The sequence below is a fragment of the Oncorhynchus keta genome, chromosome 32 (genome assembly GCF_023373465.1).
Source record: "Oncorhynchus keta strain PuntledgeMale-10-30-2019 chromosome 32, Oket_V2, whole genome shotgun sequence".
Taxonomy (NCBI): Eukaryota; Metazoa; Chordata; class Actinopteri; order Salmoniformes; family Salmonidae; genus Oncorhynchus; species Oncorhynchus keta.
Window position 1 is genome coordinate 763,718 of NC_068452.1, and position 13,238 is coordinate 776,955.

Genomic DNA, 13,238 nt, shown 5'->3' on the forward strand with positions numbered 1-13,238 from the left:
ACACCATTGATTTGACTCTGATATGAACATCGTCAGATGTTATCTCTCTGGTGAAAGCTATGTTGAATAGGTATTTATCGGTCATATCATATTCGATTACTAGTGGGCTATCACCATCAGTGTGAAAGCCACGGCGCATCTCTCTCTCTCTCTCTCTTTCTCTCCCGTTTTCAGCTCTCGCTCTCCTCTTTCTCTTGCGTTCGCGTTCTCTCACATTATTCCTCTCATCCTGGCGCACATTCGGCAGCTCGGCTTCGATACAGCTCCTCCCCTATGTGGTGGCTCCCGCGACCAGCTCCTTGGACGTGAACAGTTTAGCTGAAGAGCGCTTTTCTAAATACCCCAACAATCTCACCGACTTCGGGAGGAGTTGGTCCTCGGTTGGATAAGGTTTTCCTGCTCCGTGTGTTGGACCAAAATCTCTAACTATACCAGCAATGGATACTTGGCTTGGCTTCTGCCCAGGCTTGCACTTAACTCTGTGTACCTGGTTTCTGATCTCCGCTCATACCCAGCTAAATGCCAAGGCGGAGATAACTTGCGCATCGTGCCAGTCGCCGGTCCAGCTACACCTGAAGGAATTACAGCTGGATATCGGTACGCACGCGGCTGATGGTACTAGGCAGGCGGCCAGAGCTCTGGAACAGGTCCGGCTGGAGCGCCAGCTAAACGGAGTTACTGACCAAAATACTGGAGTACCAAGCGACACCCAACAGGCAGGTGTTCTTGTGAATGAGCCGAGATTCAATGACGATGGAATTACCCCAAAAGTCGCTCTGGAAGATTTAACTGGGTCTAGAGAAAACGAAGAAAGGTACCGTGGGGAATATAATATTGGGGTGAATGATTTGGGTAAAGTCAAGGATGGTGCTGAGGATGTTGCGTTACGGAGAGCGAAGCGAAGCGGTCCCGAAACTCCCGAGTTTAGGGAGAGCCTTATGACCGGTGGCCCCGGTTTAGAAGGAGAGACATCGGATGAGAGAAGGAGTCCTGGTCCATTACTGGACGGACACAGACTGGGCCGATCTGAATTCAAGTGGAACAGGGACGAGGGTCGAGGGACTTCCAGAGGAGATGATCCCAAACTAAGCAGCACTACTTTCGCCTTGACCGGGGACTCAGCGCATAACCACGCAGTGGTTTACTGGTCGGGGCAAAACAGCAGCGTAAGTGATGATTAATTCACCATTTGTCATGTGTATTTGATTTTCACAAAATAAACAATTGTATATTATGAAGAACCACGTTTCGTCAAGGACTGTAAAGGCTTATTTTATCGAAACTGTTTTCCGCAAGGAAATATTCGCTTGTTTTAGCGAGTTATTTGTCCACTGTAACAGGTGCATTGGTTCAGTTGCGCACAGCAGGGCAATATCCCACATAGGTTTCAGCACCTCCAGAATCATTCCGGGCCAGGTTGGGCTGGTATTGCTATAGCACACGGAGATATGCTTGCTTGCTGCAGACTCCGTGCCCGTGCCATACCGATAGCAGCATTTCTTCACAAAGCGGTTGGAAAACACTCACTATTCTTGCGCATATAGGTTACTCTAACAGGTGAATTCCACTAGTTTTAGTTCATTTATATGTAATGAATAGGACTGAAATAAATTACAACTGTTAGACGTGTCCTGTATTTTGCAATATATATGTTTTGTTATAGATCGTTTATATGTCGATTTGGATCCGATATTTTTCATCCAATCTAGGCCAATTGATCGGGATTATGTGTAAATATTTTTGACCGGGATATGAATTATTTGAATTCTTTACTTGTAATAACGATATTTCGCATTGAATGAAAGCAAGCCTATGTGGTCCTCTGAATTGCTGACTTGTTCCTGTTGCTTCTATGTTCACAATTCCTTTACAAAAGCCATAGATTTAATAGGCCTAGTTTAATAATTATATTCTATACCTATGAATTATGTGGACTTCATATGCATATTCACCATTCATATTGATTTTGTATAAATTCGTCTGCAGACTATCATCATGCCAGAGTAAATTCTATTCAGAATAATGCCTCGCTCCTCAAGTTAATAATCGGTGCACTTGTTACCTGCACTTACACAGACACTCCAAAGGGTGGCGTACAATGTACGAGAGACTATCATTGTGCTTCCTAAAAGCAACATCTGCAGTGGTGTATTATTGTAGGGATACAGAGCCTGAGACAATGGTCTCTAATGGAATCATCCAGGGAAGGACCCTAGTGAAGCTTGAACTTCCCTAGCAAACATTCACAGCACTTAGAACACTGTTCTTAATATGCCTTGGCATATGTGATCAATACCTGTGGTGATGAGCCCGTAATAGCAGCTTTACAACTGCACAAAGGAGAACTGGTATGTCATGTCTTATTTTGGTACATACATGTTGTTCTGCCACCAGCATCTGTCAGTCTATTCATTGGTGATGCACTACAGCCCATCTCATCCTCTGTGAGTGAAGACAGCTTGTACTTTTTAACTGAGGTCACAATTGAACGTGTAGGCCATGTTAATGATATGACCTGTCCCAGTTCTGGCTAATACTCCAGGTTTCTAATAAATACATGGTTGTTATGACACAGATGAATCATCTTCCAGAAGCAGCCAGATCCTTCCATCCCAATTTGATTTTGAAACGGCTGGAATACTGACATGATTTCATCCCCCCCTAAAAGGGCTTAGAGGCCTTCATTTGAAACAGAATAATATGGTGAAATAAATTGAAGTTATTTCCACAACCATGCAGACTCAGAGCAGAGAAAGCCACTGGGCTCTTTTAATCATTCTTATATGTTTCTTTTGTTGTTGTGGCTGCCTCTTTTTGTTTGATTTCATTTGGATGAACAAAAAAAATGAATCCCTCAGTTTCAGTCCTCTGTCTGAAGTTATTATGACACGCTGCATGAACTTGTTTTTTAACTCACAGTGATGGCTGCGGCGGTTTGGGGACATTTGTGTGTGTGTGTATGTATGCGCGTGAGTGTGAGTGTGCGTGCAGACTCTCTGTGTGTGTGTGTGTGTGTGTGTGTGTGTATGTGTGTATGCGCTTGGCTCTGTGTGTGTGAAAACGTTTTTCTGGGTGTATTGTTTACCACAGCCAGCCCAACTCCCTGCCTCCGTTCCCCCAGTTGTAAATCTGTAATAGTTATCTTGAATACAGAAACAGGCATCCATTTTGAAATATTTTCTTATGGCCAGGCAAGGGGGATTGACGGCCTACTCAAGTATGTTTTCTCCAGCTCTCAGACACCAGTACTGGACTACTTCATCTTTATCGGGCTCCTGATTGAATGGGTGATGAATTATGCCCTCAAGGACTGCCTGATGGAGCCTGAAGTTCTCTAACTCTAACTTAACCACAGCAGTTAGGGTTGGTGTGTGTGTGTGTGGTGGGGGTGGGTGGCTGAACGAGTCTACTCTGGCCTCACCCATGCATTCACTCAGTTGTCGTTGTGCCACCACACTCCCTTTCCCTCTTTTCCCTTTTTTTAAGTTTTTTAGTTCTACTCAGAATGCTCTGCTTGTGCTCCCTGATATGTGTTGTGCCCTGTGCCACTACTCCTCTAGGGTGACCTGGGTAGTAGAGGTGTTATGGTGTGTTCTGTTCCCCAAGGCAGGTGGTACCCTCTGAGGCATGTAGACAAGGCTAATGTGGTCTCTTCTCTGTCTGTCTGTGTGCTTGAGCCCTGGGTGGATACTAGCCTCCCTATGGGGAGAAAGCCGCCCTATGGGCCGAGTGTCCAGTTTCTCATTCTCAGTGGTGTTTATTAATTTAATGGCAGGGTTCCTTCTTCCTGCCAGTGTGGATACAAAATGGCCGCCATTATTGTGCTTCATGCTTATCATTACTATCATACAAGCCACTTTCCTAAGTGATTTTCAACCTTGATAATGTATTTCACCCATCAACTCGCTTTTGAAGTCATTGCTTCTAGTAATGCACTTCGCTGGTAGTAAATATCTACATACGGTATATGTCAATAGTGCAGGAAAATCTGCCTGCCTTGGCAGGTTATATGGCCACTCTTTTATCTTGATGTTTTTTCTTCATGATACAACAAACGGTTTTCTCTTTGTTCTTCATACATCCAGTGGGGAAAATCTAAATATGAATTTGCATAAGATGCAGAGTGGGACTCTGTGAGTGGTCTTTAATGTAAAGAGAGTTCATTATAATATCTGGCAGGTTATCAATGTAGTTAGCTGGTCTTTTGAAATGCCTACATCTCTTTCAGAGAGCTAATAGACGCACACACACACACACACACACACACACACACACACACACACACACACACACACACACACACACACACACACACACACACACACACACACACACACACACACACACACACACACACACACACACACACACACACACACAGATGCACACACACACACACACACATAGACACACACACACACACAAAAAGTAGTTTAAGATAACCATTTTGTAAGGCTACAGTAATGTAATGTACACGTGGAACTCTTTCATACACATTCATTAACTATACTGTTGGCATACTGTCTGGACCATAATTGGAGACATTTAATTTCTTCAATAATTGCAGTACATTTAGTAGACTTAAGCACCTGGCTCCTCAACCTGAATGAAGGAATATGTTAGTACACATGGATTCTTCCCCTCAAAATAAACTGAAATTAATTGAACTGAAATTAACTGAAATGTTCTGAACTAAATTGAAATGTATTGAACTGAGATAAACTGAACTGAACTAAACTGAAATGAACTGAACTGAAATGAAATAAACTGAACTAAACTGAACTCCCCTCAAATGTACTGAAATTCATTTTACAAACTGAAATTAATCGAATTGAACTAAAATGAACTTCCTTAGTCAACAACATCCACTCGTCTGGAATAATATTTTTGTTCGCCAACCCCCTTACTGCACCCCCCAACAGTGAGGAGAGGGTGGCGTAGTTGGTTGGCATAGCTAAACACAGCTTTGGCATCCATGCAGAGACCTGGAACATGATTTAGGAGGTACACAGGGGCTTGTTCCTAGCCCTGTCTGTCTCTTCTCACCCCTTGTTCCTAGCCCTGTCTGTCTCTTCTCACCCCTTGTTCCTACCCCTGTCTGTCTCTTCTCACCCCTTGTTCCTAGCCCTGTCTGTCTCATCTCACCCCTTGTTCCTAGCCCTGTCTGTCTCTTCTCACCCCTTGGATGGCTTCCCTTCCATTTAGTGAAGCTAATGGCTTGAAAAGTGGCACTATTTTGCTACCTACCGCTGTGGAACTAACTAACTGCTCTGGAGGAAGAAGGGAAGAGAAGAGGATAGGATGGGATAAATAATGCACTCTTCCAAAGGGACTCTTCCTCTTTTCATTCCTCCATCCCCTCCCCTCTTTGTCTACTTCGTGTTTACAAATGTGTTTTCCCAGCCCTTGTTTGCTCTCTGCAGTGGAAGTAGTGAAGCTTGGTGGCAAGACGTCATGCCCCGCCACGACTAGACAGAGGATTCATCTTGACTTGCCCCCCAGAGCTAACGTCTTGGCACTTGACCCAACCTTTTCCGGCTAGCGTTTAGCATCTTGTTTAGTCGCTTTATCAAGATTGACTACATGCATAGATAACTTTATCATTTAGTTAATGGACTGGATTAAGATAAACTTGTGAAAGGTGATGGAATTATACATAGGGTCCTCGTTTTACCTAAGTGAACTTTTCCTGGTCGCGCCAGGTCATGAAACTCCTTGTTATACCTGCTCTCCAAGACCGACCGATGAAGATAGTTTAATGTAACCACAGTTGGCTTATCAGCATTTGATAGAAACACATTAACCCAGTATGCCTGCATTGATGCTGCATTGATGCCTGCATTACAACACATTCAAGTTCAATTACACTCACATTACATAGCACCTGCTGTTGGAACAGAGCAACATCTAAGACCTCAGAAGTCACTAAAAACCTCGAGACTCCCGTCTCCTGCATGGCTCGGAGCTACCCATTGGATGAAAGGTTCTGAAGGTAGTCAATCACCAAGCTAATGGTCTCATTATGTTTCCTGTGTCATCGCCACGTTAGAGGTACTAGAGTAGGCCTTTGTGGAAGGACACGTTAAGAATGTATGCCTTGAGTGTAATAATACACTTGGCCACTGATCCCGTTCTGCAATACAAGGGTTTTGACAGAGCACTGAGCTGCATTTGTGGAGTACATGTGTGTGAGTTGGTCAGTGTGTGTTAGAGAGAGTCTGTGTGTGGGTGTTAAATACATTAATATAAAAGTGTCAAATGTGATCTGGTTTCTTCTTCATTCTATTAAACCTCTTTTTCCACAGGGGGTATCTCAGGATAAAGTAGGAGCCGACTGTGACATTGTCTCTGGCTCTCTAACAGCTGATCCCAGTACAGTTTGGATGGTAGTGGTTGGACTGATGTAGCCTGACTCTCTCTAATTCTCCAACAGCTGATCTCAGACCAGTTTTGCATGGTAGTGGTTTGACTGCATGGTGCAGTGTAGTATGTAGATCGAAGTAGGTGGTATATGCAGCATGCTCCCCCTGGGCACAGAGTCTTGACCTTTACCACCATTTTTTTTATAGGAAAAGTGGGATACCTTGTAATGTCGATCTCTCTTGGCATTTCCTGAATGTTAGCACACTAGGCAGAACGCAATGACTAAGTAATGATGTCAGAGAGGATGTTGAGGTGGGAGATCACCTACCTCTCTCTCACTCACACTCCCCCCTCTCTCTCACACACGCAAACACTATTTCCCTCCCCCTTCCTCTTTCTGTCACTCTCTCCCTCTCTTTCTCACTCAGTCGGGTGAATGGTGTCACTCTTGTGTGGGGTTGCCGTTGGTGCAGACCAATAATGACACATTTTATCCCAGGACCCACACTCAATTAACACACTGTCTAATTAAAATGATCTAGCGGTTTATCTATGAAAATGACTGTGTGGCCATAAAACCGGGCCACGCCACATTAACTTTACTATCCCCTTCTCCTTCCCTTTTTATTCCCATTTATATTTTAATGATAATAACCTGCTCAAACATCGGCCATTACCAAACATATTGTGTAAGCATCTTTCATTTAGAGGGAAATAGATACGGCTTGATGATAGGAGATTTGCTAACAGAGTCAGTCTGGGGAAGCAAGCAGTATGTGACTTCGAACTCCTGTCTCTCCATTGTATTTTCTAAAAGAAGATAATATTCCTCCCTCTCTCTCTCTATCTCTGAGTTTGACAATCCTCATGAAAGTTGCCTCTAAACAAATGATAGTCACCCCCTCTCTGCATTCACACATTTACATTTTGAATAACTCTTTAAGAGAAGTCAAGACAAGCTTGATTTGAAACCTAATAATAGAGCAGTGCTCAGTAAAAACAGAGAGAGAGAGATCATAGATATCAATGCATTATTCATTTGCCTTCTGTTTAGAGGAGTTTTGATGAGTGGGAGGGGCATCAGAAAATTAGCTAGCTAGGTTCACTGTTTTGGAGTTGTTTTTTGTTATGAATTGTTATGAATGAAACGGGCCTGGAGTTATCCCTGACTGCATATCCCAATCAGGAGATACTTTGGGCCCATGTGATAGCCTATACTTAGTGCCTAAGGTAATACCCTGGGCCCTTCTGATAGCCTATAATAACTAGTGGCCACAGTTTAATCAAGTCAGGAAATGCTCCGGGGCCTAGTCATGAAAACACTTCACCACTAGGAAGGTGTTGTCAATGTGGATCTCATGAAGGCCTTGTGTGAACAATGCCCTTAGGTAAGGTGTTAATTGCTTCCAAATCTCTTTGATATCGTACGTAGGTTAGCACCTGTCTGCTCCATTGGACAATAGCCGATATCTACCTCCAGACAGTTTACATAAACACAGAAGGGTTGTTACTGCTCTCCTTATGTATCTGGATATTACCTGTCTAGGGCTGCGTCCCACATGGCACCCTATTCCCTATGTAGTGCCCATAGAGCTCTGGTCAGAAGGAGTGCACTATGTAGAGTATAGGGGACTCAATCAGTCATTTGGGACTCATTCTAGCAGGCCTCAATAAAAAGACGAGGAAATTGCCTGATATCCTGGTTTGTCTGGGTGTGTGCCTTGACGTTTCCTCAGTCCCCAGATTGATTATACTGTAAATAGCTACTACCACTGTTGTTGTTGAAATGTGAGGCCATAAGGGGGAAATGATGATGCAACTTTGTTTTAATGAGGGAATGTGATATACTGTAAGTTGATTATACAGCAGTAGCATTACTTAACAAGTGTTTGGTGGTAAATTGCTGAATGAGAGTTTGGCACAAACACACACACACAAACAGAAAAACACACACATCACCCCCTGTTAATTAAAGTATGTAAAAATCATTAGTTACAGTCTCTCTCTCTCTCTCTGTTCATATTTTATTATAAAGCCTGAGTTCAGACAGAATTGAGTTGAACAACTGCAGTAATGTTGAGTAATGAATGGTAACAAGTCTGTAATTAAATAAATACTTACCCTGACACATTTCAGGTGTTTCAGCTTACACACTACTTTTTGCTCTTCTGGCTGCTACGTCGACAACGCAGCAATTTTCTGCAGCGAGGCCCATTGAGCTGAACACAGCACATAAACACATCCTGGTTCTCTCTCTCCGTCTCCCTACCTACCTACCTACCTACCTACCTACCTACCTACCTACCTACCTACCTACCTGCCTGCCTGCCTGCCTGCCTGCCTGCCTGCCTGCCTATCGTAAGTATTCGTTTTGGGGGGGCTCTTGAAAACTAAACGGTGCATCTCAAAATATTTCATCCTAACAAAATGTCAAATAAATAAATACATCTCTATCTCTCTCGTGGTCTCTCTCTCTCTCTCTCTCTCTCTCTCTCTCTCTCTCTCTGTCTCTCTCTCTCTCTCTCTCTCTCTCTCTCTCTCTCTCTCTCTCTATGTTGTCTCTCTCTCTCTCTCTCTCTCTCTCTCTCTCTCTCTCTCTCTCGTTGTCTCTCTCTCTCTCTCTCTCTCTCTCTCTCTCGTTGTCTCTCTCTCTGTTTCGTTGTCTCTCTCTCTCTCTCTCGTCTCTCTCTCTCTCTCTGTTTCGTTGTCTCTCTCTCTCTTCTCTCTCTCTCTCTCTCTCTCTCTCTCTCTCTCTCTCTCTCTCTCTCTCTCTCTCTGTCTCTCTCTCTCTCTCTCTCTCTCTGTCTCGTCTGTTGTCTCTCTCTCTCTCTCTCTCTCTCTCTGTCTCTCTCTCTGTCTCGTCTCTCTCTCTCTCGTTGTCTCTCTCTCTCTCTCTCTCTCTCTCTCTCTCTCGTTGTCTCTCGTTGTCTCTCTCTCTCTCTCTCTCTCTCGTTGTCTCTCTCTCTCTCTCGTTGTCTCTCGTCTCTCTCTCTCTCTTCTCTCTCTCTCTCTCTATGTCTCTTTATGTCTCTACTATATCCATTTTATCACCCTCACTATGGAAAGGTTTTAATACGCAGGAGGAACACTAGGGCAAGCAGTCTGCTTTATTTCATTGTTATCCTGTGTCCCAACAATGATACTCTTGATACCTGTATAACAGTAAATAAGGAAATACTGAAGTCTGCAGGTATTGTCTGTAGCTACCACTTCAGGGCAGCCCAAATAAAAGCATCACAACATATGTTGTCTGCCACCAATGCCTCTCTGTGTCTTTTCCCAACTGGGGTATAGCTAGCTAGCAGTAACAGTAGCGCCTACCAACAGCTACAGTTGTAAGGATCTGCATTTATATTCTTGGTCAACCTCATGTTCTGTGTCGTTGTGTTCTTGAACATAGCCCTGTTTCTTTGTGTTCATTGATTTCACCTGTGTTAGTTACTCAGTTCAGTTCATTCTATTTGTGCCTTTTGTGAGGCATTGTTCATTTGGACTCTACTAAGCCTTTCCCTAGCTTGTTTGTGAGAACCAGTTATGTCTCTCCACTACAACGCCGGATTCCTGCCGTAATCCCTGGACCATTTCTCCTGATCTTCACAGCTAGCTAGCACCCACCGAGTTACCCAGTACCGAAGCTATCCCTGAGGCCCACCTCCAGGCCTACTCAGTTGTTCACCCGGACTCCACCAAAACACAGCTAGAACCCACTACTCCACCGGATCCTTGCTGTAAACTCTGGACCTTGGCACCAGATCACCGCTGCTACCGAGTGGCTTCCAGTTGAAGCTCGCATCCGCTACAAGACCATGGTGCTTGCCTACGGAGCTGTGAGGGGAACGGCACCTCAGTACCTCCAGGCTCTGATCAGGCCCTACACCCAAACAAGGGCACTGCGTTCATCCACCTCTGGCCTGCTCGCCTCCCTACCACTGAGGAAGTACAGTTCCCGCTCAGCCCAGTCAAAACTGTTCGCTGCTCTGGCTCCCCAATGGTGGAACACACTCCCTCACGACGCCAGGACAGCGGAGTCAATCACCACCTTCCGGAGACACCTGTAACCCCACCTCTTTAAGGAATACCTAGGATAGGATAAAGTAATCCTTCTCACCCCCCTTAAAAGATTTAGATGCACTATTGTAAAGTGGCTGTTCCACTGGATGTCATAAGGTGAATGCACCAATTTGTAAGTCGCTCTGGATAAGAGCGTCTGCTAAATGACTTAAATGTAAATGTAAATGTAAATGAGTGGCTATAGTGGCTAACACCCCTGCCCAGAAGCTAGCACCAGTTAGCTGTGAACCAGGCGCATCTCCCGGCTAGCAAACTAAATTACTACAACTACAATACCTCTTTCGCCATCTGGCTTGGCCCCTTTGTCGACACGGCGCCCCACCGCACCACCACGACTGGTCTGCCGACAAATACTCCATCCGCCGTGCCTTCAACCGGTCTCCGTCGGACGTCGGAGCAGACACTTCTACAAGCCCCAGGCTACTAACTTTAAACGCTGTGTCGCCCGCGTGCTAGCGTAGTAGCGACTACTCCGCGGCTTCCTGTTCCATCTATTGCTGCCCCCTGGACCCTGTGATTACTTGGCTACATAGCTGATGCCTGCTGGACTGTCCATTAATCACGGTACTCCGTTCTGTTTATTTTTTGTTTATCTGTCAGCCCCAGCCGCGAATCGACCCTCTCTGCACAGTCATCGCCACTTTACCTGATGTTGTTGTTTTAGCTGCCTTATCTCAGTTCACTGGTGACGATAACAACACCCACCAGTAGCACACGTTCCAGCAGGTATATCTCACTGATCATCCACAATGCCAACACCTCATCTGGCCACCTTTCCTTCCAGTACTCTGCTGCCAGTGACTGGAACAAATTGCAAAAATTGCTGAAGTTAGAGAATTATTTCCTTCACCAACTTTAAACATCAGCTATCTGAGCAGCTAACCGATCGCTGCAACTGTACATAGGCCGTCTGTAATTAGCCCACCCAATCTACCTACCTCATCCACATACTGTTTTTATTTTATTTACTTTTCTGCTATTTTGCACACCAGTATCTCTACTTGCACATCATCATCATTTATCACTCCAGTGTTAATCTGCTAAATTGTAATTATTCGCTCCTATGGCATATTTATTGCCTACCTCCTCATGCCTTTTGCACACACTGTATATAGACTTTTTTTCCTGCTGCGTCATTGACTTGGTTATTGTGTTATTGGCTTGTTTATTGTTTACTTCATGTGTAACTCTGTGTTATTGTCTGTGTCACACTGCTTTGCTTTATCTTGGCCAGATCGCAGTTGTAAATGAGAACTTGTTCTCAACTAGCCTACCTGGTTAAATACAATTTTAAAGAAATTATAGCCTTCAGTCCTAGTTTTGATTCACCTGCCTTTTTGCCTACCTCTGTATGACCATTGCCTGCCTGTGAACACGATTCCTGCCTTCTGCAAACGTCGAAATAAACCCCTGCTGCGCTTTGCACATGAATCTACACATCTTTCTCCCTGAGTATTCATTACAGAATACCTCACCTAAAAACGGAATGGATTCAGTGGAGCAACATCAGCGCCTAACCCAGCAAGAGGAGCGTCTTCTCCGCCTACCTATCCCTACTCCTCCGATGCCAGGTATCGTAACCCATAGCCCTCCTTCATTCATATCCATGCCTGGAAAATATGACGGTTCACCTGAGGAATGTCAGGGATTTCTGATGCAATGCAGCAAATACATTGAGCACAACCCCACTAACTTTGCCACCGACAAGAGCAGGGTGGATTTTGTTGTCCCTACTCACAGGCAATGCCCTGATTTGGGCCACCACCATATGGACTGCCAACAACACAGAACTCAGATCTGAGACCCATTTCCACACCCTCTTCAAAGAGGTATTCAATCACTCTCTGGTCGTCCTATAGGAGGCCTCCTCATAGAACTTCAGCAAGGACACAATTCAGCTGCCGACTATGCCCTCAAGTTCCGCACTGTGGCTGCAGGGAGTGGATGGAGTGAGGCTGCTTTACTTACCGCCTACTGAAGAGGGCTCAACAGGGAACTTCAGGTGGAGCTGGCCTGTAGAGGTGACCTTCAGGATTTAAATCATACATTCGTATGTCCATCTCCATCGATCAGCTCATCGCCGCCAAAGAACTCTGCCACCCGGGAACCCGAAACCTTCTCTTTCCATTATTCCGTCATCCCGTCCGAGTCTTCCAGAGCCCATGCAGTTGGGCCATGCTCCTCTCCCGTGTATCAAACATCAAAGGCGGATCCATGAAAGGCTCTGCCTATGCTGTGGAGGGAAAGATCATCTACTCAGCCATTGCCATGTTCGCCCCCCTACGGAGAGATGAGAAGGGTCCCTCCGCTGCAGGTAGGCATGTCCTTATTTCTAAATATCTCCCAGAAGCAGTTCTCCATCCCAGTATTGATAACCATGAAGGGGGTTACTAGGTACTGTGGCAAACCTCTTCAAGGTTAGGAGCGTTTGTCACAAACTAAGTGGTAAACTGTCACCAAATCACCCAAGAATGAGAGTTCTTTCGAACAGGACAGTACATGTGTGTTTGTTTCTCCGTCCTGGTCCACCCAGGCCGTAGGCGAGGTCAAGGATAGCAGGGTTCGGTACACGAATCGGGTTCTCGGTAGGTCCAGGTCCAAACGCCAACAGGTAAGTCCAAAACAATCCAGCTCATACACGGTAAATCCAGCCAATCTCTATAGTCTCTTTCTCTATGGTTCATATCTCCTTCCAGCACTCTCTCTTTCTCTTCCTCGTTTTTCTTGACCCTTTATCTGTGAGTCGGCTCCACCTTCTGAGGGTTCCCCTTGCTTCTGGGACTTGTAGCTTTGGCGGTCGGCCA

At 45.0% G+C, this 13,238-nt stretch overlaps 1 protein-coding gene across 1 annotated transcript in view; it reads left to right on the forward strand.

Annotated features, from left to right (window-relative positions):
- Positions 1 to 237: 237 nt before the first annotated feature.
- Positions 238 to 13,238, forward strand: part of LOC118365696 (VPS10 domain-containing receptor SorCS3-like) — a 207,937-nt gene continuing 194,936 nt past the window's right edge. The window contains exon 1 of the mRNA XM_052490298.1: positions 238 to 1,166. Within this exon, the coding sequence (XP_052346258.1) occupies positions 438 to 1,166 (729 nt within the window). The 5' untranslated portion in view covers positions 238 to 437. The remainder of the gene's footprint in view (positions 1,167 to 13,238) is intronic.